The sequence below is a fragment of the Salvelinus namaycush genome, chromosome 1, assembly GCF_016432855.1.
Source record: "Salvelinus namaycush isolate Seneca chromosome 1, SaNama_1.0, whole genome shotgun sequence".
Lineage (NCBI taxonomy): Eukaryota > Metazoa > Chordata > Actinopteri > Salmoniformes > Salmonidae > Salvelinus > Salvelinus namaycush.
Window position 1 is genome coordinate 34,725,854 of NC_052307.1, and position 27,058 is coordinate 34,752,911.

The window sequence follows — 27,058 nt, forward strand, 5'->3', positions numbered from 1 at the left end:
ATAAAAATATCTTTGGAGGTCGCTAAACCATTGTAATCACATTGCTGGACATGTTATGAAACCCACCTTTTCTCCTTCTGATAGGTCCCGGCAAAAACAATGATTGTCAATGATTGTCATCATCCCTCAATTATAATCATAGCTCGAGAAGTAACGTAATCTCGTTTGGAAGCTAATTCTATGCCTTACAGATGTAGACTGACTGGCTCCAGATTGGATTAGATTCAGGCCGGTGACGCGTTACACTATGCAACCAACTGTGACATGTTTTGCTATGGTCTTGGGTTAGTTTGAGTTTGTTGCTGCTAGTTAGTACACTGTTGTAGTCAGACATGAGTTAGCTAGTACCATGATAGCTGCATCCAATATTTATTTGTGCCCTAGACATGGGTTGTACCTTTGAGGTTAGTGACTGTTTTGTCTAAATTACACTAATTTAGAGTGGCATGGAAATACGATTACATTGCTAAGGTAGGCATATAATTTGTAGGAAACAACTTTGCTATATTATGTCGTCAAATTTACTTGAGAGAGATGGCAATGTTCTCATTACTGTTACTAGCAAAGTTCCTAAAAAATAGCTAGCAATGCTAATGTTAGCCAGTTAAAATACAGTGGTCCCCTCAATCTAAGTTAGCTGGCTAAAGTTATACTGCATCTAAAGTCAATCTGGCGACATCACAATCATGGCAAAAGGTTTTCCTGCTAATTATCTGCCTTCTTTTGAAACACTCACACATTTGAGATACCTTATGTGTGTGGGAAACATTTGCTAATAACTTGAAAGAAAATAAAAGGCTGATACTGGCAAGAGCAATGTGTGGGTTTATCTTTTTCATAAGACAATTCCATGTTGAAGGATACCAGATTTTTTTACTTCTACAGATACTGTACATGCCATCTTGAAATGGATTAGTGCAAGCCCTATCCTTGTAATGAAGGTAGGCCATAAAGGGTAGGAAGCATGAGTTTTTACTCACCAATGTAACAACACAAAGTGGTCAAATACTTAGTAATTTAGTTGTAGTCACGATCTGGTTACCTATAAGTAAAAACATAGTTATGTTTTGGGGTAATTACATATTTATGAACTTATTAACAAATAACTTCTAAATTACCCACAATGTACTTTTTCTCAACGTCATATGGAGGATCTAATCTGTGCTACCAAGTTCGTATTCTAGCTAGCTTGGTAGCTAGCTGGCTAATGTTAGCCACACCTCATGCTATTCACAGACTTTGAGGCTGTGTAATCTAGTGGGAACCCGTTAGCACACCAGGCTCTGGTGCTTTCTTGCCATGAGCTCAAAATTTAAGAGAAAATTATACCTCCATGCATATATCCTTGTGTGTGTGTGTGTGTGTGTATCCTTGTGTTGGAGGAAAGGTTACAAGCCTATGATAATATTGTAATATAATGGTACTTCAATGGTAAAATAAAATGCATTAAAACACAAAAAAATAAATCATACCTACTTGCTCTAATTGTGCAGTACCTCGTTAGTTCTCCTTTTTGTTTCGTAACGTTTTCTGCATGTTCTCTTTAAATGTAGTCTACTAGACTTTTGTCACTTTTTCCACCTTGGCTTAGTGCTAGCACGTTAGCTGACGGATATCTGAAATCTATCTATTTTGGATTTCGGCCCTGTGAAGCGCCCGCCTCCCCCTCGCTTTGTAACTAACTCAGCCTCTTTTAAAAGTTTTACACCTGCCAAACTATTCCATTCCTACCAGCTCCAGGCCATCTGTGACCACAGATGGAAATTCATAGATACTGTATCTTTGTGGTGTTTACAGGCTCAGTACATGATGCCTATGTACTGAAGCACAGCCCTGTCTACCTCCGCAGCCTCTATCCACCACCAGGCTGGTGTCTCCTCAGGGATGGAGGATATCCCTGCCTGGCAGAGCACATCTGTCTGATGACACTCTACAGGCAGCCAGAGATGGGTGCAGTGGAGGCCACTAACAATGTCAAGCATTCCAGGGCGAGGAGTGTGGTGGAGCAGTCCTTTCGGGATAATGAAGAAATATACATCTAAAAGAAGGATACAGTTGATATTAACTTCATGAACCAAATTGCAGAGGTGTGATCAAGTCACCGCTGTCACGAGGCATGAGGTCCAAGTCGTAAGTCAAACTGGTCATGTCTCAAGTCCCACTCCTAAGTCTCAAAATGGCAAGTCCCGTCAAGTCACAAGTCAAGTCACTAATAGAAAAGTAGTAAATGGATCTAGAGAGTTGAAAGTCAACAGATAAGAACAAGCTTTGATTAAAATAAAAATATAAACAATTCCACTATTTGCGTATTTCGGAAAAACCTTCTAGGATCTTAAGCAGGCTACCTTCCCTCTTTCTATTCTCTTCCTCTCTGCACTTGTTTTCTTCATCCCTCCACTGCTTTAATTTATTTCCTCTGCTCTCTCTTTAGGTTTTCCTCCTCTCACATGTCCCTCCTTTTCCAGCTCTCCTTCTTTTGCTCATCCTTCTCTCTCTGTTCCTTCTCTCTCTGCAATGCATCTTGCTCCATTTTTCAATTTCCTTGGTTGACAAATCTCTGTCTCCTCATCTTTGTCTTGCATATCCTTCAGCAGACCGACTCACTCCGGCTCCCTCTTCCTCTTTGAAGACAGGTCATCTCTCTCTCTCACGCTCTCCTTCTGCACCTTCAACTTCTCAGAGACCACTACTACCTACCTCCTGGCTGGCCGAGGGAAAGACGACATGCTGTGTAATGGAGGGCCTGCCGCCTATCACCTCGTCCGTTTTAGCATACCATTTCCAGGAGACAGCAGTGGTCTCTCCTCCCTCTGTCTGGGCACATTTCAAATGGAACTCATACATGTTATGTGTTGTGAGCTGAAATAAAAGATCCCAGAATTCTTCCATATGCACAAAAAGCTTATTTCTCTCAGATGTGCACAAATTTGTTTACATCCCTTATAGTGAACATTTCTCCTTTGCCAAGATAATCCATCCAGGTGTGGCATATCAAGAAGCTGATTAAACAGCATGATCATTACACAGGTGCACCTTGTGCTGGGGACAATTAAAAAAAACATTAAAGCCATTTTTCTTAGTTTCACTGTTGGCGTGGTTACTGCGTTTTACCTTTGTAGGGCAGTATAGAGATGAGATTATGTTATTATTTCATTCCAATTCCTCTCATAAAACAAATGTAATATAAACAACTAAAATATTTTATTGATTAAATGTAAAAAAATGATGGTTAAGTGATAAGCAGTAATGGGTAGTCACTACCAACATGGGACTTTTATTAATTGTTTTATTTTGTGTTACAGCGTTCAACCCACATAATGCATTTAATGTAAAGGAAAATATTTGAAATCAAAATCGAAAACCGTGATTATTTTTTATAATTGAACCGACCTCAAAAAGCACTAAATCGCTCAGCACTACTTCAGTGTTGGCATTATGTACAACAGTAGATGATAGGTGAGTAGTTCAGTATCAGGTATGAAGGTAAGACCCAGATGCAGACAACGTCGAATTAACAATGGTTTAATAATCCAACAGGGGCAGGCAAGACAGGTCAAGGCAGGGAGGGGTCAGTAAACCAGAGGTGGGGCAACGGTACCGGATGGGTGGCAGGCTCAGGGTAGGCAGAGGTCAATAATCCAGAGGTGGGGCATAGATACAGGTCGGCAGGCAGGCTCAGGGGCAGGCAGAGTGGTCAGGCAGGCGGGCTCATAGTCAGGACAGGCAAGGGTCAAAACCAGGAGGGCGAGAAAAGAGAGACTGGGAAAAGCAGGAGCTGAGAACAAAGACGCTGGTTGACTTGACGAACAAAACCAACTGGCAACAGACAAACAAAGAACACAGGGGATAATGGGGAAGACAGGCGACACCTGGAGGTGGGTGGAGACAATCACAAAGACAGGTGAAACAGATCAGGGTGTGACAGTACCCCCCCCCCCCCCCCCCTCTAGGGGCGCCACTGGAAGTCGGCGATGAGGGCTGGGTCCAGGATGTCTATAGTGGAGACCATGTCGGAGACCATGTCCACCCGGAGTCCGTGAATCCGGGAGATGTGCTGCATCATAAGCTTGGCGGCTTTGGAAAACCGTTCGACCACAGTCAGGATTGCAGTGTTGCCCTCAGACGGGGGGAGACACGTGATGAAATCCATGGATATATGGGACCAGGGACGGTGAGGGATAGGCAGTGGTTGGAGAAGACCAGCCGGAGCTTGTAGAGGAGTCTTGTTCTGTGCGCAGACCGTGCAGGCGGCGATAAACGTGGCAACATCCGGAACCATAGTAGACCACCAAAAGCGTTGTCGCACGAAGGCCAGAGTCCGACGAGAGCCCGGGTGACAGGCAAGCCTGGAGGAATGGTTCCACTCCAGGACCACGGAGTGGACAGCGTCAGGCACAAACATCCAGTTGTCTGGCCCCCCCCAGGGTTCGGCTGGGACTGTTGCGCCTCCCGGACCGGTTTCCCTATACCCCAGCTGAGTGCCGTCGCCAGGCACGAGGTTGGAAGGAGTGGTAACCGCGGCGAGACAGGGCATCCGGCTTGACGTTCTTGGACCCCGGCCGGTAGGAGAGAGAAAAGTTGAACTGGGTAAACAGCAGGGCCCATCTCACTTGCCTGGAGTTGAGGCGCTTGGCGGTGTGGAGATACTCGGTCCACACAATGAACGGATGTTCCGCCCCTTCTAGCCAGTGCCTCCATTCCTCCAACGTCATCTTCACCGCGAGAAGCTCCCGATTCCCCACATCGTAATTCCTCTCTGTGGCGTTGAGGTGGTGGGAGAAGAAGGCGGAGGGACGCAGCTTAAGGTCCAGGGCAGAACGTTGGGACAGGACAGCCCCCACTACAACATCCGAGGAATCGGTCTCCACCAGGAACTTACAGGAAGCGTCAGGATGAACCAGGATAGGAGCAGTGGTGAAGTGGTATTTAAGGTCCCAGAACGCCCGGTCAGCGGCAGAGGACCACGTGAACGGAACCTTGGTAGAGGTGAGTGCAGACAGGGGGGAGGCCAGGGTGATGTAACCCCAGATAAAACGGTGATAAAAGTTGGCGAACCCTTGCAGCTGCACCCTGGACGTAGGCAGAGGCCAATCCACCACCACTCTCACCTTATTGGGATCAATCTGGACACTCCCAGCAGAGATAATGTAGCCCAGAAAGGGAATGGTGGAGCAATGGAACTCACACTTTTCTGCCTTAACAAACAACCTGTTCTCCAGATGGCGCTGGAGAACCTGTCATTTGTGGAGCAGGTGTTCTTGGGAGGAGCGGGAGAAGACGAGGATGTCATCAATGTAGACAATAGACGAACTGGTTCAACATGTCGCGGAGAACATCATTCACCAGAGCCTGGAACATGGCAGGGGCGTTGGTGAGGCCAAGGGGAATGACCAGATATTCGTAGAGGCCGCTGGTCATGTTGAAGGCGGTCTTCCACTCGTCCCCCTCTCGTATCCGCACCAGGTGGTAGGCGTTTCGTAGATCCAGCTTGGAGAAAACAGTGGCCCCCTGGAGCGGCTGATGAGTGGTAGCGAATAACGGTTCTTCACATGTAATGTCATTGACTCACTGGTAGTCAATGCACGGGCGCAGGGTCTTGTCCTTTTTCTCCACGAAGAAGAACCCTGCTCCAGCGGGAGAGGAAGAGAGACAGATAAATCCTGTAGCTAGGGAGTCCCAAATGTAGGTCTCCATAGCCTTGGTCTCTGGTCCCGAGAGAGAGTAAAGACATCCCCGGGGTGGCATTGTGCTAGGGAGAAGGTCAATCCCACAGTCATAGGGGCGGTGTGGCGGAAGGGAAGGGGCCCGGGTCTTGCTGAACACGTCCCGGAGGTCCTGGTACTCCGCGGGAATGGCGTAGAAGTCCGGAGCAACTTCCGAGCCCCCAGGAAGACGTCCCGGGGCAGGTTGCGCCGGGCTCAGAGTCAGGACAGGCAAGGGTCAAAACCAGGAGGGTGAGAAAATAGAGACTGGGAAAAGCTGGCGCTGAGAACAAAAACGCTGGTTGACTTGACGAACAAGACGAACTGGCACCAGACAAAAAGAACACAGGTATAAATACACGGGATAATGGGGAAGATGGGCGACACCTGGTGGGGGGTGGAGACAATCACAAAGACAGGTGAAAGATCAGGGTGTGAGTCAGTGCACCCAGCCCAGTCATAATTCTCTCCCTCCCTATGTCATGTAGAATAGATTTTTCTGAATTACAAAAAACTGTCATGGGTTAACACATCCATAGACAACATTCTGAAAATATCCTGACAATGTTGTTTCAACCTCCTGATGTGGGGAGGATGTCATAAAAGTCAACACGATGTAGGTAATTAGGCTAATTCGCTATAATTGAATCAAAAACATTGGACTACTTTAGTTTAACGGTGATATGGTTGCCATAGTGCCGTGAGGTAGCCTAGGCAGAATATATTGTAAATATTTAATTGTTTTTGAGTGTTTTTTTATTGCATTTTTCAACTTTTTTTTGTTTTTGATCCCTTTTTGAAAGATTTACTGAAATATCTGGTGGTGACTGATTATGGCAAGTCAGTTTATATTTGATTATATGATTTGAATGATGCAGCATCACCAGATCAACATTATCGGCTTTTTGGCCCCGTGCCCCAGTTCCTAGAGGGAAGTGGACTGCGGTGTGAGGGGATGTAGAGGCTCGCTTCGTAGGGGGCTTTTCTGGACCACTGCTGAGGTGTGGTGCTCTAACTGGTACTTTTACAGTTGCCGAAGCATCACAGAGGTGGGTGCTATATTTTAGTAGTGGACGATCCAGCCTACCTACGGAGTAGGGGCTGTGACTATCGAAGATAACGAGGTGCCCAACAACGGCCTCTCTACCTCCCTGCCTGGCTGTACCATCTATGCTCCCTCCTCTCATCATCTAAAGCTGTGGAGGACTAAGAACAGACAGATCTCTACGTTTCTTTTGTTAAATCGTTTAGGTCATTTTGTTTTTAAAGGAATTTAGAAATTGTACTTGTAATGAAAAGTGCTATATAAAATACATCTATTATTATTATTATTATTATTGTTATAACTGATGGTTTATTTGTGTGTGCATGGCCCAAGGGCAATTAGTGTTAGATAGAAGTACATCTCAATCATTGATGGTGGAATTGGCATCCAGTGTTCAATTAAATGTTATAGATTTATAACTGATGATATACATATGGTGCATTCAGAAAGTATTCAGACCCCTTGACTTTTTCCACATTTTGTTACGTTACAGCCTTATTCTGAAATGGATTAATAGTTTTTTTCCCCTTCATCAATCTACACACAATACCCCATAATGATAAAGCAAACCCAGAATTGCAAATGTGTTAAAAAAAAAAAACGTATATCAAGTTTGCAGAAGTTTTCAGACCCTTCACTCAGTACTTTGTTGAAGCACCTTTGGCAGGGGTTATAGCCTCGAGTCTTCTTGGGTATGACGCTACAGAATTGGCACACCTGTATTTGGGGAGTTTCTCCCATTCTTCTCTGCAGATCCTCTCAAGCTCTGTCAGGTTTGATGGGAAGCGTTGCTCCACAGCTATTTTTAGATCTCTCCAGAGATGTTCGATTGGGTTCAAGTCCGGGCTCTGGCTGGGCTACTCAAGAACATTCAGAGACTTTTACCCTCTCTGGGATAGCGGGACGCTTGCGTCCCACCTGGCCAATAGCCAGGGAAAATGTAGAGCGCCAAATTCAAAAATATTATATAAAATCAAACTTTCATTAAATCACACATATAAGATACCAAATTAAAGCTACACTCGTTGTGAATCCAGCCAATATGTCAGATTTCAAAAAGGCTTTTCGGCGAAAGCATAAGATGCTATTATCTGATGATAGCACAATGTCAACAAAGAGAGTGTAGCATCTTTCAACCATGCCGGCGCTACTCAAAACGCAGATATAAAATATAAAACATGCATTACCTTTGACGAGATTCTTTTGTTGGCACTCCAATATGTCCCATAAACATCACAAATGGTCCTTTTGTTCGATTAATTCCGTCCATATATGTCCAAATTGTCCATTTATTTGTCCCGTTTGATCCAGAAAAAACAGCTTCCACTTTGAAGAACGTCACTACAAAATATCTAAAAAATTACCTCTAAACTTTGCCAAAACATTTCAAACTACTTTTGTGGTACAACGTAGGTATTTGTAAACGTTAATAATCGATCAAATTGAAGACGGGTCTATCTGTTTTCAATACAGGAGGACAACAAACTAATGCTACTTTTCAAGTCTTGCACAACTCTCAAACAGTACACATGACGTTACTCTACTTCCTGATGGCCTTCTTCTTCAGTGCACACATGAATATCCTCAACCTATTTCCTAAGACTGGTGACATCCAGTGGAAGCAGTAGGAACTGAGAACAGGGTGATCAAAAATTTTGTATATCAATGAAAACTCATTGAACAGACAGTGACATAAAAAAATAAATGGTTAGTCCTCAGGGTTTTGCCTGCTACATAAGTTCTGTTATACTTACAGACATGATTCAAACAGTTTTAGAAACTTCAGAGTGTTTTCTATCCAAATATACTAATAATATGCATATCTTATATTCTGGGGATGAGTAGAAGGAAGTTGAAATTGGGCATGCTATTTTTCCCAAAGTGAAAACTCTGCCCCCTATCCTAGAGAAGGTAACGAAGCCACTCCTGTGTTGTCTTGGCTGTTTTCTTAGGGTTGTTGTCCTGTTGGAAGGTGAACCTTCGCCCCAGTCTGAGGTCCTGAGTGCTCTGGAGCAGGTTTTCATCAAGGATCTCTCTGTACTTTGCTCCGTTCATCTTTGCCTCGATCCTGACTAGTCTACCAGTCCCTGCCGCTGAAAAACATCCTTCACCGTAGGGATGGTGCCAGGTTTCCTCCAGACGTAACACTTGGCATTCAGGCCAAAGAGTTCAATCTTGGTTTCATCAGACCAGAAAATCTTGGTCTGAGAGTCTTTAGGTACCTTTTGGCAAACTCCAAGCATCCTGTTATGTGCCTTTTACTGAGGAGTGGCTTCCGTCTGGCCACTCTACCATAAAGGCCTGATTCCCCCTTCCCCAGATCTGTGCCTCGACACAATCCTGTCTTGGAGCTCTACAGACAACTCCTTCGACCTCATGGCTTGGTTTTTGCTCTGATGCACTGTCAACTGTGGGACCTTACATAGACAGGCGTGTGCTTTTCCAAGTCATGTCAAAATCAATTGAAGTTACCACAGGTGGACTCCAATCAAAGTGTAGAAACATCTCAAGGATGATCAATGGAAACAGGATGCACCTGAGCTCAAGTTCGAGTCTCATACGAAGAGTATGAATAATTATATTTTTATTCTTTATGAATTTGCGAACATTTTTAAAAACCTGTTTTTGCTTTGTCATTGTGGGGTATTGCGTGTAGATTGAGGAGGACATTTTTTTATTTAATCCAATTTAGAATAAGGCTGTAACGTAACAAAATGTGGAAAAAGGGGTCTGAATTCTTTCCAAAAGCACTGTATGTTATGCCCTGGTCAGCAAAAAGGCACAGTATGTGTGTGAGTGAAGAAATTCCCATGGTCACATGTAGAATAGTCACATAACTCATGAATGTTGATCAGTCAACCCTATCACCAACCAAACCAGCCCCAATACCAGTTGTCCTGTTATTGAGCCATCAGAGGGGGAGAGGGCAAGGTTTGAAAGAGAGAGAGGGGGTTAGGAAGAGAGGGTCAGAGAGAGAGAGAGGGTGCGAACTGAGAACAACTTTTCCCCATTGTTCGGTTTGGTGTTGTTATAGTTCATTCGAGATCCAGTGATAGGCTATGGTATCATTGATGCATTCCTGCAATTAACAGAAGACCTCTCTTTCTCTCCATTTGCTCATTTCAGGCCAGGAAACTACGCCAGGTAAGACACCTTATTGTACATATATTAACCTGTCTTCCAGGTGTAGTTTAGTACGGTTCCATTTGCAGAATCAAGACTCCCCTGCTGGAGATGGTAAATAGAAACAAACGCAACTCGGGCTGTTACTTCTTGCTGAAATATAGAGAAGCGATGATTTCCTGAAGTCTGTATAAATTGTTGAAACTTGATGATTTATGAAACGCATTTTGGAATAATGTTTTACTTGTAGACTTTGATTTCCCAGCATATAAATATACACTGGCGTCTGTGAATGTATCATATCTTTTTAATGTTCTTTGGGAAATAATGTTTGAACAGAAAATTGTTCTGAAGCAAAACTTCTAAAGCAATTTGGTTTAATGGAATTGAATCGCTGCTAACTGATTAAGAATGTACTCAAAACCATTTTCATCTCAATTACTAAACAGGCCTTATGAAGCAGATTTTATTTATTGTAATATTGTAAGCACTTCTCATGATACTTTTATTTTAATATTGTAAGCTCTTCTCATGATACTTTTTCAACAGAATTTTTTTCGGTGATAGGTTTGTGATTGTTTCAGAAACAGACATTGTAATCTGTTAGGCAGATGTGACAATTGAATGTACACCAGAGAGAGGTGGGGTGAGATTGGAGGGGGGAACTGTGCGTGACAGGACTGTTGTGTGTGTGGTGCACGTGTGAGAGAGAGAGGGAATGATAGAGAGACAACGATAGACAGAGAGCAGGAGGGCGATAGAGAGAGAGCGAGAGAGAGAGAGAAAAAGAGGGGGAGAGAGAGAAAGACACATCGTTACAACACTGTACATATACAGTACATACTGACATTTGAAATGTCTTTTATATTTTTACACTTCTGTGAGTGTAATGTTTACTGTTAATTTTATTGTTTTTCACTTTTGTATATTATCTACTTCACTTGCTTTGGCAATGTTAACATATGTTTCCCATGTCAATAAAGCCCCTTGAAATGAATTGAAAGAGAGACGAAGGGAAAGAGAGGCAGAGGGATCGAGAGAGAGAAACAGAGAGAGAAGGGGGGGGGGGGGGGGGGGGCATAGAGAGGGTGAGTGAGAGAGAGACCAAAGACCTACTGTTTGTATCTATCAGTGTGGCTGCATGTCCACATTAAGTGGGTTTGCAGTCCCATCGATCAGGCTGGCAGAGAATTGAGGTGATGGCCTGTAGGTCCCACTCATCCTGCCCACTGGGTGTGAAGGACACTGATGTGACAGAACTAATTACACACACAGGAAGCCAGCAAAAGCAAGAGCCACACAAGCTCAACACAGCCTCAACACAGCCTCAACCTCCTACGGCCATAACAAAGCTATTCCCCTAATCCACTTAAAAATGATCTTTTGGCATTTGTTTAATTCGTCCACTGTTGTTACATTCCCAAACTGTTTTGCATGACAACAATCAAGTTTAAGATATAGGACTTTAAAAAAAGCTAAATGTAACTTGCCTTATCATCGTGATAATGCAAAACGCATCATCATAATGATGTGGCATCATGATGATGTGTTCTCTGGGAATACTATGCCACAGTAACATGAGTAGCCTAAGTATTGCAAATAGCTTTCCCAGTTTACCCAATATCTAGTGGTCTGTCATGTGCTGAAGTACTCTGCTTATCTGTTTTAATTATGCATCTTTCCATTGAGTTGGCCTCCAATTTAATTATTTCCTCATTGATCTGTGATCATCAGCAGTCAATGCAGCTGGGTCTCTCTCTCACACACACATGCACGGACACACACACAATAGTAGTATACACACACACGCACACAAACACAATAGTTGTACACACACACACGCACACAATAGTTGTACACATACACAGACACACAAACACAATAGTAGTATATAGTCAGTCACAACCGGACACTCTTCTATATATACAGTATCTACACTCCCCTCCATAAGTATTTGGACAGTGAAAAGTTATTTTTTCAATTGTCTCTATACTCGTTAGATGCGTTTGCAGTTTGTTGTGGGTTATGTTTTGTGCAATAGGAGCTGAATCGTGAACGATGACTTAAGTCATTTTCTTTTTAAGTAAGTAGATAAGATGTTTCTGAGCACTTCTAAATTAATCCTGAGAATGCCATGATTAAGAAAAATCATGAATTCATAATGATGTGTGAGAAGGTTACAGAGGCTACAACAAAACATGCTAACCTCTCACCATTACCAATAACAGGGGAGGTTAGCATTTTTGTGGGATATGATCTTTGTGCCTCTGTAACTTTCTCATTCATCATTAATCACTATTCTTTCTTGGTAATCCAAAATGTTCCAAAATATAATATTCTTACTTCGAATAAAGGTGACTCCAAAATTAAACCAAAATTAAACATTATTCACCATTCAGTCGCTATCGGGAAAAATATAATCTGAAACACAACCCAATCAAAATGTAAATGCATCCAACAAGTTTGTCGAGTCACAAGCTTGATGTAGTTATTGAGTGCAAGGAATATGGGACCAAATACTAAACGTTTGACTACTGTAATGCATTATAAGTGAATTTGTCCAAATACCTATGACTTCACATGGGGGGACTAGATACAAGTGCATTCATTTCTAAACAGGACCACAGATATGTATGAAAAGAACCTGAAATAAAAGGTGACATTCTGTACTTTTGCCTCATGAAACACTGATCTCAAATCCAAAATGCAGGAGTATCTAGCCAAATTGAAAATGTTTTCTTCACTGTCCAAATATATGGAGGGGAGTGTATATAAAAAAGATATATATACAAATATATGTATATATAAACTCAGCAAAAAAAGAAACATCCCTTTTTCAGGACCCCGTATTTCAAAGACAATTTGTAAAAATCCAAATAACTTCATAGATCTTCATTTTAAAGGGTTTAAACACTGTTGCCAATGCTTGTTCAATGAACCATAAACAATTAATGAACATGCACCTGTGGAACGGTCGTTAAGACACTAACAGCTTACAGACGGTAGGCAATTAAGATCACAGTTCTGAAAACTTAGGAAACTAAAGAGGCCTTTCTACTGACTCTGAAAAACACCAAAAGAAAGATGCCCAGGGTCCCTGCTCATCTGCGTGAACGTGCCTTAGGCATGATGCAAGGAGGCATGAGGACTGCAGATGTGGCCAGGGCAATAAATTGCAATGTCCGTACTGTGAGACGCCTAAGACAGCGCTACAGGGAGACAGGACGGACAGCTGATCGTCCTCGCAGTGGCAGACCACTTGTAACAACACCTGCACAGGATCGGAACATTCGAACATCACACCTGCGGGACAGGTACAGGATGGCAACAACAACTGCCAGAGTTACACCAGGGGTGATGGTTGGATTCCCGTTTATTGTCGAAGGAATGAGCGTTACACCGAGGCTTGTACTCTGGAGCGGGATCGATTTGGAGGTGGAGGGTCCGTCATAGTCTGGGGCGGTGTGTCACAGCATCATCGGACTGAGCTTGTTGTCATTGCAGGCAATCTCAACGCTGTGCGTTACAGGGAAGACCTCCTCCTCCCTCGTGGTACCCTTCCTGCAGGCTCATCCTGACATGACCCTCCAGCATGACAATACCACCAGCCATACTGCTCGTTCTGTGCATGTAAGACAGGAATGTCAATGTTCTGCCATGGCCAGCGAAGAGCCCGGATCTCAATCCCATTGAGCACGTCTGGGACCTGTTGGATCGGAGGGTAAGGGCTAGGGCCATTCCCCCCAGAAATGTCCGGGAACTTGCAGGTGCCTTGGTGAAAGAGTGGGGTAACACCTCACAGCAAGAACTGGCAAATCTGGTGTAGTCCATGAGGAGGAGATGCACTGCAGTACTTAATGCAGCTGGTGGCCACACCATATACTGACTGTTACTTTTGATTTTGACCCCCCCTTTGTTCAGGGACACATTATTCCATTTCTGTTAGTCACATGTCTGTGGAACTTGTTCAGGTTGTGTCTCAGTTGTTGAATTTTGTTATGTTCATACAAATATTTACACATGTTAAGTTTGCTGAAAATCAATGCAGTTGACAGTGAGGACGTTTCTTTTTTTGCTGAGTTTATGTACATTTTTGTTAACATAATGGTTGTGTAAGCTGTGCTTAATATACACTGTTATTTTGCTAATCTTTCCCTTAGTCTTTTTTGTTCTCCAGGATGGACCATGAGCGAATGGGAGACCGGGGAATGGGGGGCATTCACCATCGATATGAGGAGGAGGGTGAGTGAGATACAGTACATCAGGCTTTCATCCTAATCTAAAAATACATTGCTGTTCCTCTTTAAAACAAACATGTATATTGTACAATAGGCCTATCATGATGGAATAGGGCAAACTTTTTCTTGCTTACAAGAAGACATGAGAGATGTTTTAAAAATAAATCGACAAGACAGTTCAGATCAGTTACAATTTGTTTTTAATTGCATAGCATTCATCATTTTACTGTATTTAAATATCTAATGTATATTTATTAGATCAATCATGTGTAAATGTGCAATTTATCTCAATGAAGAATTCATTATGTTCTATGTGATGATAATTGGCAATAACAAAGATTAAAGATCAACATGATTGGGATCGGCATTGGATACCATTTTATATGCAAACATGAATTTGCATGTGTGTGTCTGTGTGTGTGTGTGTGTGTGTGTGTATGTGTGTAAACCTGTGTGTGTGTTTGCATGTACTTTCAGTTTGGGTCACCGTGTCCTGAGCAGACCCATGTCTATCAATTTGCCAGCAGGGATGTGTGTTGTTCCAGCAATGATCTCTCTGTATTCAGCGTTGCACTGAGGATGTCACCGAGTTAGTTAAGACTAGGCCTCGCATGCTAGGATCATTTTTCTCTAGCTTCCGGGCTCCTTCATGCAAATAATATTCCATTATTTCAACAGTTTTTTTTTGTACCATTGGTTTAGAACAATGTTCTAATTGCCAATAATGTTTTATTGTAGTTCTTGCCTCAAGTGAACTTGATCATGCACTGATATTCAAAAAAGCAGCCCATTGGAAAGCTACAGTACAGTCGCCATCAAAGTAATATACAACAACACAAAAGTTGACATGGTTGTGGTTTGTAGCTGACAGGAAAACATGGCAAAGTATGTCACTTAGGAAAGATCATGTGCAGAAGAAGAGGGATCTTTTACAGTATGCAAATCATTAATAACAATGCATTTGAGTTGTCATTCATTATGTAAGTGAGTGGCTTTTTCATTAGAGAAACACACACGAACACTGTATCATCATTTATTCATTGTTTGTTTCAATGACTGAACATTCATGGAAATGCTCCTTTGTGTACCAGGGGTTAATGAATGATGTGATGGGACTCAGTTATTATGCGTTGGTTGTTGCTGGGCTCTTCTAGGTATTGTACTGTACAACTATTATTAGGCTTTGTTTGATGGATTTTTAATGATGTTCTGTTTCATGTTAATGTAACTTTAATACCGTTTGTTTCCAGACCATTAGTCCAACTGCATTGGTGTCCCAGTACCCAACTTTGTTGTTAACTTAGCATTACCGTTCATCCACAGACCAGCAGAACATCTACATCGGTGTCCCGGTGCCTCGTGGGTACAGACGGAAGCGCCGGCGAAGACGTTCTGCAGGGGGCCATGAGGCAGGGAACATGGAGAGGGGGGACAGTCACTATGACCAGCACAAACAACATGACCACGAGCATGATGACAGGGACAGATACAGAGACATTGAGGAGGGACTCGTGGACCCACACGACATCCAAGTCCCTCAAGACATCAACCGCACAGGTAAGTCATGGTCTGCATCCCAAATGGCAACCCTATTTGCTATGTAGTGCACTTATTTTGATCAGGGCCACAATCACATTACACTCCAGTGCCTATGCACCATAACAACCAATGGTCAGAGGTGATTTTAGCATGTAAATCTTGGTGAGGCAAACTCTACTTTTTTATTATCATGCATGCATGCCAGCAAAGCCACAACACAACACTAAACAATACATGAATTGCACCATAACGGTGGCAAACGGTGCCCACAAACGGTTATGGCCTACATAAAGTTGTCCCAAAAGCAGAGCTTTCTTTTCAGCACCATGGAGTGAATCCTTACCACTGCTACACCTGGCTATCAGCGGAGCCTTGTCTGGCAGTGAAACTGTCCATTCAGCCTCATTTAGTGACTTTCTAAAAAACATACTGTAGCTGACATTTTTATTTATTTAACCAGGTAGGCTATCTGAGAACAAGTTCTCATTTACAACTGCGACCTGGCCAAGATTAAACAAAACATACAGTCAATAACCCAATAGAAAAAAAGTATATATACAGTGTGTGCAAATGAGGTAAGACATGGGAGGTAAGGCAATAAATAGGCCATTGTGGCGAAATAATTACAATTTAGCAATTAAACACTGTGTTAAACACTGATAGATGTGCAAAAGATGAATGTGCAAGTAGAGATACTGGGGTGCAAAGGAGCAAAAAATGTAAATAAATAACAATATAGGGATGAGGTAGTTGGATGGGCTATATACAGATTGGCTATGTACAGGTGCAGTGATCTGTGAGCTGCTCTGACATCTGGTGCTTAAAGTTAGTGAGGGAGATATGAGTCTCCAGGTTCAGTGATTTTTGCAATTTGTTCCAGTCATTGGCAGCAGAGAACTGGAAGGAAAGGCGGCCAAAGTAGGAATTGGCTTTGGGGGTGACCAGTGAAATATACCTGCTGGAGCGCGTGCTACGGGTGGGTGCTGCTATGGTGACCAGTAAGCTGAGATAAGGCGGGGCTTTACCTAGCAGAGACTTGTAGATGACCTGGAGCCAGTGGGTTTGGCGGCGAATATGAAGCGAGGGCCAGCCAACGAGAGCATACAGGCCGCAGTGGTGGGTAGTATATGGGGCTTTGGTGACAAAACGGATGGCACTGTGATAGCAAAATTGGATGCAGTCTGAGTAGAGTGTTGGAGGCTATTTTGTAAACGACATCACCGAAGTCAAGGATCGGTAGGATAGTCAGTTTTACGAGGGTATGTTTGACAGCATGAGTGAAGGATGCTTTGTTGCAAAATAGAAAACCGATTCTAGATTTAATTTTGGATTGGAGATGCTTAATGTGAGTCTGGAAGGAGAGTTTACAGTCTAACCAGACACCTAGGTATTTGTAGATGTCCACATATTCTAAGTCAGAACCGTCCAGAGTAGTGATGCTGGATGGGCGGGCAGGTGATGGTAGCAATCGGTTGAAGAGCATGCATTTAGTTTTCCATGGTTTACTTGATTAAACCTCTTAAGGATCCGCCCCTTTTTTTCAATTTTCGCCTAAAATGACATACCTAAATCTAACTGCCTGTAGCTCAGGCCTTGAAGCAAGGATATGCATATTCTTGGTACCATTTGAAAGGAAACACTTTGAAGTTTGTGGAAATGTGAAAGGAATGTAGGAGAATATAACAATAGATCTGGTAAAAGATAATACAAAGAAATGTTGTATTTTTTGGTACCATCATCTTTGAAATGCAAGAGAAAGGCCATAATGTATTATTCCAGCCCAGGTGCACCAACTGAGAACTCTGGTAAAAAAACAAGGTTGAATCATGACGTCAGTGATCTTCAAGTCGGCGCTCTAGAAAGAGGCCTGAGTTCCCGACTTGGAATTCCGAGTTGGATGACCATTCAGAACGTATTTTTCCCGTCGTAGCTCATTTTTTTTCCCCCCCCAGAGTTCCCAGGTGTCTTGAACTCACTGAAGTCTGAGCTTTCCCAGTTCTGAGTTTCCAGTTGTTTTGAACGTGGCAGAAGTCATGCTGGATTGACAGCATGGCCAATGTATTCAACCTTTTCTGGCCCATGGCGTTGCATGTGAATGTTTATCCTTTTAAGCTTGGAAAAGAGACCCTTAAACCCAGACTTGGACCACACACCCTCTCCACTGAATAGCAGGCTAGTGATTGCTTTGCAAACTTGCAGTTAACCACTGATTCGTTCCAAACCACTCATTGTTGAATTTGCGATTTTCAACTTGTGTAATATTTATGTCCAATAGCCAATGAGCACCGATACGTTTTATCTCTAATTTCTCTTCATATGACAACTGCAAGGATTTGGCAGTAGATTGTCGACTTGATTCATGATAATGACTGCTTGTCTATATTGCTACCTAAGATTTTGAAAGTATGATGTTGACATGATCAGTCCAATCAAAGCTACGGTAGATATAACGTGATTTGATGTCATTTTATCTGTGGCCAATGACCTTGAGCCTTCTTGGATGGGCACTTCTAATGTAAATCTATGGCAGCACCCAAGGGGTTTGAATTTGAGCTCTCCCTGTAGATTTTGCAGTGACGTATTGTTCCCATGAGTGACAGAACACTGAGCCAATCACGGCGCAACTAGAGAACATTACCAACCGCTACGCTCAGTATTTTTCGCTGTCTGGCCCACCACCACAGAAAACACTAAGCTAAGCTGAAACACCTGCATTTTGGAGCTGCATTACTCAAGAAAGCAAAAAAGAGACCATGTTTTCCCCACCTGTCCTGAACGACGGGTCGTCATTGACAATGATGTATATGTATGGGCAATTCCATGGTAATGGAATTATGCTGAAACTCCGGATTTTTCACTTACAATGTATACCAAACAACTTTTTAATCAATTTTTAGCAAACCATACAAGTCTATGCACAATGACTACTTTTAACAATTTACACTGAACATTTTACAAAAACACATTTATTGGAAGAACTGTGCATATGCGAAGTGAGTGAAGTGGATTTACACCCGGCAACGGAATTGTGGTAACGCAATTTCATCATGGGTCCCTGATCTGTACTACACAGAAATGCATAATTAAAGATATGAATATCATTCATATGGTTATGTATCCTAAATAGATAGGCACACAAAAATGTATGAATACGCATTATCCTCCTTTGCATATTTGTGTATTATTCTACACAATGGCTATTATTTTAATGAGCTCTGTCCCCAAACAAGACCCAATTTGGTTGGTCTGGACCGGACCAAATCTGAACCAATCATAGACGTGTATGTTTCACAAGTTTGGACATCAACGTACAGCACAGTAAGGCTCTGTAGAGTCCAGCATAGTAGAGTTCAGTTCAGTACAGTAGACTACAGTACACTAGTACAGTAGAGTATAGTTCAGTACAGTAGAGTTCAGTACAATAGAGTACAGTATAGTGTTCTCAACTCGTGTGCTCTACTGTGTACAGTACTGAACTATTTTTAGAGTTCAGTGAATCCATATTATGGCAAGAACAGCTCAAATAAGCAAAGAGAAACAACAGTCCAACATTACTTTAAGACATGAAGGTCAGTCAATCCAGAAAATTTTAATTTTTGCTTATTTGAGCTGTTCTTGCCATAATATGGATTCACTGATCTCTAAAAATCATCAAGCGCTATGGTGAAACTGGCTCATGAGAACCGCCACAGGAAAGGAAGACCCAGAGTTACCTCTGCTGCAGAGGATAAGTTCATTAGAGTTAACTGCACCTCAGATTGCAGCCCAAATAAATGCTACAAAGTTCAAGTAACAGACACATCAACAGTTCAGAGGAGACTGTGTGAATCAGGCATTCATGGTCGAATTGCTGCAAAGAAACCACTACTAAAGGACACCAATAAGAAGAAGAGACACAAGCAATGGACATTAGTAGCGGTTCCAACCGCCATGTCTTCGTGAGATGCAGAGTAGGTGAACGGAGGATCTCCGCATGTGTGATTCCCACTGAAGTATGGAAGAGGAGGTGTGATGGTGTGGGGGTGCTTTCCTGTTGACACTGTCAGTGATTTATTTAGAATTCTAGGCACACTTAACCAACATGGCTACCACAGCATCCTGCAGCAATACGCCATCCTATCTTTTTTGCGCTTAGTGGGACTATCATTTGTTTTTCAACAGGACAATGACTCAAAACACACCTCCAGACTGTGTAAGGGCTATTTGACCAAGAAGGAGAGTGATGGAGTGCTGCATCAGATGTCCAAACCTCCACAATCACCCAATTGAGATGGTTTGAGATGAGTTGGACCGCAGAGTGAAGGAAAAGCAGCCAACAAGTGCTCAGCATATGTGGGAACTCTTTCAAGACTGTTGGAAAAGCATTCCTAATGAAGCTGGTTGAGAGAATGCCAAGCGTGTACAAAGCTGTCATCAAGGCAAAGGGTGGCGACTGAAAAATCTAAAATATTACATATATTTTGATTTGTTTAACACTTCTTTGGTTACTACATGATTCCATATGTGTTATTACATATTCACTATTATTCTACAATGTAAACTTTTGACTGGTACTGTATATAAAGTGAATAAAACACTAGGCCTATAGGCTATGCCTACACTGCGTTGGATGCTTTGAGTAAATCTGAGCTGAAAGACATTGTAGGCTATTCCGTTAAAATAAACTAGAGCCTATGAACACGTAGTAATAAAAATTCAAATCTTAAATTGGCACATTTCAAACTATCCTTTTGTGAAGCGCAGCAAGGGAACCAGTTCTGTATGATGGCAAGTGGTGGGGTTGATAAAACAGAATTGGAGGATCCTCTATCATCATTTAAATCTCCAGTTTGGGAAACAGTAGCACCCAAAATGAATTGAACTTAGGAGGTAATCAACTAAATGTTTAGAATTTATTAGAACATAAGATGATAGGACATGAATGAACAATATGCATAAATTTGTATTTTCTTCTACTTTCTGAAGAGGCAACAGCGCGGGAATGACCCATCTGTGTGTGATTGTTAGACTGCCACTACAGTGCATTTGGAAAGTATTCAGACCCCTTGACTTTTTCCACATTTTGTTATGTTACAGCCGTATACTAAAATGGATTAAATAAAACATTTTCCTCATCAATCTACACACACTACCCCATAATGACAAAGGGAAAACAGGTTTTTAGAAATGTTTGCAAATGTATTAAAAATACTAAAGTATTCATAAGTATTCCGACCCTTTCCTATGAGACTAGAAATTGAGATCAGGTGCATCTTGTTTCCATTTATCATCCTTGAGATGATTCTACAACTTGATTGGTGTCCACCTGTGGTAAATTCAATTGATTGGACATGCCTTGGAAAGTCACACACGTCTATGTAAGGTCCCACAGTTGCCAGTGCATGTCAGAGCAAAAAACAAGCTATGAGGTTGAAGGAATTGTCCGTAGAGCTCTGAGACAGGATTGTGTCGAGGCACAGATCTGGGGAAGGGTACTAAAACATTTCTGCAGCATTGAAGGTCCCCAAGAACACAGTGGCCTCCATCATTATTAAATGGAAGAAGTTTGAAACCACCAAGACTAGAGCTGGCTTCCCGGCCAAACTGAGCAATCAGGGGGAGAAGGACCTTGGTCAGGGAGGTGACCAAGAACCTGATGGTCACTAACAGAGCTCCAGAGTTCCTCTATGGAGATGGGAAAACCTTTCAGAGAGACAACCATCTCTGCAGCACTCCACCAATCAGGTCTTTATGGTAGAGTGGCCAGACGGAAGCCACCCCTCAGTAAAAGGCACATGACATCCTTCTTGGCGTTTGCCAAAAGACATCTAAAGACTCTCAGACCATAAGAAACAAGATTCTCTGGTTTGATTAAACCAAGATTGAGCCCGGACTTGAACACTATCAAACATCTCTGGAGAGACCTGAAAATAGCTGTACAGCAACGCTCCCCATCCAACTTGACAAAGCTTGAGAGGATCTGCAGAGAAGAATGGGAGAAACTCCCCAAATACAGGTTTGCCAAGCTTGTAGCTTCATACCCAAGAAAACGCGAGGCTGTAATCGCTTCCAAAGGTGCTTCATAAAGTACTGAGTAAAGGGTCTGTAAATGTAATATTTCATTTCTAAAATCCTGTTTTTGTTTTGTCATTATGGGGTATTGTGTGTAGATTGATGAGGGAAATCCATTTTAGAATAAGGCTGTAACGTAAGAAAATGTGTAAAAAGTCAAGGGGTCTGAATACTTTCCAAAATGTCCTGTATGTATCCGTTAGCAATGATGCTCATGACAACGCCTTCTGGTAGATGAAAGGCTTTCCCAAAAAACTTCTAAATTATATGTTAACTACAAAGTAGTCTATGCATACCTGGCTGAATGATATCATGATTATTTTCATCGTTCCAGGGGTGATTTGTTCGGCAAACTCTGCAAATCACGTGTGCTTCAGAAACATCACTAACCAAGCAAGGCTCTTGCCTTGGTAGCACCTAAATTAAAAAGGTATCTACACCCATAAATCTACATTTGAGATTCTTCCCAGACCTAAAAAACAAAATGGTCTCCTGATGTGGTTTAATCATTGTTGTGGACTTAGAACCTCAAAATGAGTTGTTTTTCTTTTTTAAAAAGTGTGATTGAGAGTGAAAACCTGAAACAGGGAAAATCTGAAACCTGGAAAACCAAAATGGAGAAAATGGAATAATGCAAAAAAATACAAACAATTTTATAGGGCCCTACAGCATATGGCTCAAGATCTATTCCTGGGTTAGTTTGACATCTTTTGCCAAAACAAAAATTAACTACAGTAACTGTTGGCATTTCATTTTCCCACTGTATCGAAACCGAACAGTAACCCCAAAACCACAATACGTACTGAACCTTCGGTTTGGTGAACAGTTACACCCTTAGTACTGAACTATACTCTACTTTACTTTTCTTTATTGTATTCTATTTTACTGTCCTGTACTGTGCTGTCCAAACTTGTGAACCCAACTGTGGTTTGTGACTGATTTTCCATTGTAGCCAATTGAATTGCAAAAATTGTTACCAATTTTTTGGGAAATTCTGTTACCAATTTGTTTTAAATCACTTAATAGTTCATAAACACAATTTATATCAGTATAAACACTAACTAATTGATATGTCTACCTTTACTTGGTACTTCTGTGAACTGTCATTATCCTTCTTTCTCATGAAGGAGAGAAATCAGAAAATATCATAAAGATGTGGGTTTCTGGTAACGGAATTAAGGCACACGGCAATGTTTGTTAAACTTACAGAAGGCACAAAATGTATCCAAAACTAAATATAAGTGTTGATAGTTGTTTAAGACCCCTTTTCCATACGTTTGACCAGAAATCAAAGCCTTTGTTAATTTCTCATTTTTAGGATGGAAAATAGTTATGCCTTAATTTCTCAAAAATATAGACTAGTAGCTTTTTTCATTTGACACCCAATTTGACATGCTCCTATGAACTTCACGTTGGTGCTCTTGGGTACTTTTACATGGAAATGTCTGTATGTCTAATCACACATTACATCACAGGCAAGTCATGATCACAAACACATTGTTTCCATTTGTTTGATACCATTCCATTCACTCCACAAATGAGTCCCATCACACTCCAGTGACGCTGAGCGCGTCATAACAACGCTAGCCAGCTGTTATCGCCTATGAGAAAGCTGCATGTGTTGTCTTGTTTGGGGGAGTGGATCTGTGACTCTTACAGTAACCAAAATAGAGAGTCTAAAATATATCATAAATCAGGTGGAGTTTGAAATGCATCCCTTACCCAGAACCCTCAGCTAGTTGAATGGAATTGAGGTACTCGTCACTATGTGAGGATGTCCACATGGCTCAATGTGGTGTAATTGAGTTCAATGCAGCACAATAGCTTGAATACACAGTTGTTGTCACGGCAGTTGAATGAAGTGGACCAAGGTGCAGCGTGGTGAGCGTACATGTTCTTTTTATTAGAAAAGACGCCGAACAAAACAATAAACACTACAAAACAAACCGTGACGCTTAATGCTATGTGCCACAAACAAAGTCTACTTCCCACAAAGACAGGTGGGGAAAAAGTTCTACCTAAGTAAGGTTCTCAGAGACAACGACAGCTGTCCCTGATTGAGAACCCTACCCGGCCAAAACATAGAAATACAAATAATAGAACACCCACCCCAAATCACACCCTGACCAAACCAAATAGAGACATAAAAAGGATCTCTAAGGTCAGGGCGTGACAGTTGTTATTTTCAGTCAGCTTGTTAGCTGATTTAAGAGGGCACCTACACAGCTGCAATCTTAGCAGAGGGCTATTATACATACAATAATAATAGGAACACTAAGTTTGAATATTTGAGAGAGGAAATACGAAGACCTCCAGGACAATAAAGTGTTAGGAGATTACATTTTATTTAACTAGGCAAGTCAGTTAACCACAAATTCTTATTTACAATGACGGCCTAGGAACAGTGGGTTCAGGGGCAGAACAGATTTTTACCTTATCAGCTCAGGGATTTTATCTAGCAACTTTTTGGTTACTGGCCCAACGCTCTAACCACTACGCTACCTGCCACCCCTCAATGAAAGCTTAGAAACCTTAAATAAAGAAAAGTAGAATCATTTTGGGAAATAAAGCAACGTTTTAAGAACTAGACCCATTGATGTCCCCAATTTCCCTTGTGTGAATTAAACTACTATTTTATATTATTTATATGTTTTTTATTTAACTAGGCAAGTTAGTTAAGAACAAATTCTTATTTACAATGACGGGCTAACAAAAGACAAAAGGCCTCCTGCGGGGACGGGGGTTGGGATTAAAAATGTAATTAAATTAAAATATAGGACAAAACACATCACGACAAGAGAGAAAACACAACACTACATAAAGAGAGATCTAAGACAACAACATAGCATGGCAGCAACCCATGGCAACACAGCATGGTAGCAATACAACATGACAACAACATGGTAGCAACACAACATGATAGCAGCACAAAACAGGGTACAAACATTATTGGGCACAGACAACAGCACAAAGGGCAAGAAGGTAGAGACCCCCATAAATCACGCAAAGCAGCCACACACTGTTTGTAAACTCTTTGTGTCAACAAGTTTCTTAGAGTTGCTTACAGTTGGTTAGGGTTTTTCAAAGTAATATATGAAATTAAGTTGACTATGTTGTATCAAATGTCAGTAGCTTACTTTGTTCTGCCTAATAAACGTACCTAACCACTTTGTTAAATGAGCCCTCTAACTTCTTAACCTTGTCCAATGCAAGTGGATAGAGAACAGAGCACACATCCAGGACCTCTATACCAGGCGGTGTCAGAAGAAGGCCCTAAAAATTGTCTAAGACTCCAGCCACCCAAGTCATAGACTGTTCTCTCTGCTATCACATGGCAAGTGTTACCGATGCACCAAGTCTGGGACCAACAGGACACTGAACAGCTTCTACCCCCAATCCATAAGACTGCTAAATGGCTTGTTAAATAGTTAACCAAATAACTACCCGGACTATCTGCATTGACCCTTTTTCACTAACTTTTATGACTGATCACATAAGCTGACAATACAGTGCCTTGCAAAAGTATTCACCCCCCTTGGCATATTTCCTAGTTTGTTGCATTACAACCTGGAATTAATTAATTTATTTATTTGGAATTCATGTAATGGACATATACAAAATAGTCCAAATTGGTGAAGTGAAAAAAAAAAAAACTTGTTTCAAAAAATTCTAAAAAAGAAAAAAACAGAAAAGTGGTGGGTACATATGTATTTACCCCCTTTGCTATGAAGCCCCTAAATAAGATCTGGTGCAACCAATTACCTTCAGAACTCACATAATTAGTTAAATAAAGTCCACCTGTGTGCAATCTAAGTGTCACATGATCTGTCACATGATCTCAGTAGATCTGTTCTGTTCCTGTTCTGAAAGGCCCCAGAGTCTGCAACACCACTAAGCAAGGGGCACCACCAAGCAAGCGGCACCATGAAAACCAAAGAGCTCTCTAAACAGGTCAGGGACAAAGTTGTGGAGAAGTACAGATCAGGGTTGGGTTATAAAAAAATATCAGAAACTTTGAACATCTCACAGAGCACCATTAAATCCATTATTAAAACATTTAAAGAATATGGCACCACAACAAACCTGCCAAGAGAGGGCCACCCACCAAAACTCATGGACCAAACAAGGGGGGCATTAACCAGAGAGGCAACAACGAGACCAAAGATAACTGAAGGAGCTGCAAAGCTCCACAGCGGAGATTGGAGTATCTGTCCATAGGACCACTTTAAGCCGTACACTTCAGAGTTTGGCTTTACAGAAGAGTGGCCTGAAAAAAGTCATTGCTTAAAGAAAAAAAATAAGCAAACACGTTTGGTGTTCACCAAAAAGGCATGTGGGAGACTCCCCAAACATATGGAAGAAGGTACTCTGGTTAGATGAGACTAAAATTGAGCTTATTGGCCATCAAGGAAAACACTATGTCTGGCGCAAACCCAACACCTCACATCACCCCGAGAACACCATCCCCACAGTGAAGCATGGTGGTGGCAGCATCATGCTGTGGGGAAGTTTCCTCGGCAGGGACTGGGAAACTGGTCAGAATTGAAGGAATGATGGATGGCGCTAAATACAGGGAAATTCTTGAGGGAAACCTGTTTCATTCTTCAAGAGATTTGAGACTGGGACGAAGGTTCACCTTCCAGCAGGACAATGACCCTAATCATACTGCTAAAGCAACACTAATGGTTTAAGGGGTAACATTAAAATGTCTTGAAATGGCCTTGTCAAAGCACAGACCTCAATCCAATTGAGAATCTGTGGTATGACTTAAAGATTGCTGTACACCAGCGGAACCCATCCAACTTGAAGGAGCTGGAGCAGTTTTGCCTTGAAGAATGGGCAAAAATCCCAGTGGCTAGATGTGCCAAGCTTATAGAGACATACCCTAAGAGACTTGCAGCTGTAATTGCTGCAAAAGGTGGCTCTACAAAGTATTGACTTTGGGGGGGTGAATAGTTATGCAATCAAGTTCAGTTTTTTTGTCTTATTTCTTGTTTGTTTCACCCCCAAAAATCTTTTGCATCTTCAAAGTGGTAGGCATGTTGTGTAAATCACATGATACAAACCCCCCAAAAATCAATTTTAATTCCAGGTTGTAAGGCAACAAAATAGGAAAAATGCCAAGGGGGTGAATACTTTCGCAAGCCACTGTATATGCTTAAGTCCCATGCCATTATTTTATATTGTATGATTTTATAGTAAGAACATAATTGAATTTAGCTGAATAAATTATATTCTGGAATTTGTGCGCATATGAAGTGGCTGTTGATCTTAAAAGGGATAATTTAAAACAGGCCCTAAATGCTACAGTGAATTCATAAACTATCAGACCATTTTACTTTTTCTACATTTTCTTACTT

At 41.8% G+C, this 27,058-nt stretch overlaps 1 protein-coding gene across 1 annotated transcript in view; it reads left to right on the plus strand.

Moving 5' to 3' along the window:
• The first annotated feature begins 14,048 nt into the window (after positions 1-14,048).
• The window catches only part of LOC120051470 (electrogenic sodium bicarbonate cotransporter 4-like), a 48,600-nt gene continuing 35,590 nt past the window's right edge, over positions 14,049-27,058 (plus strand). The window contains exons 1-2 of the mRNA XM_038998352.1: positions 14,049-14,112; positions 15,432-15,665. Of these exons, the coding sequence (XP_038854280.1) occupies positions 14,049-14,112; positions 15,432-15,665 (298 nt within the window). The remainder of the gene's footprint in view (positions 14,113-15,431; positions 15,666-27,058) is intronic.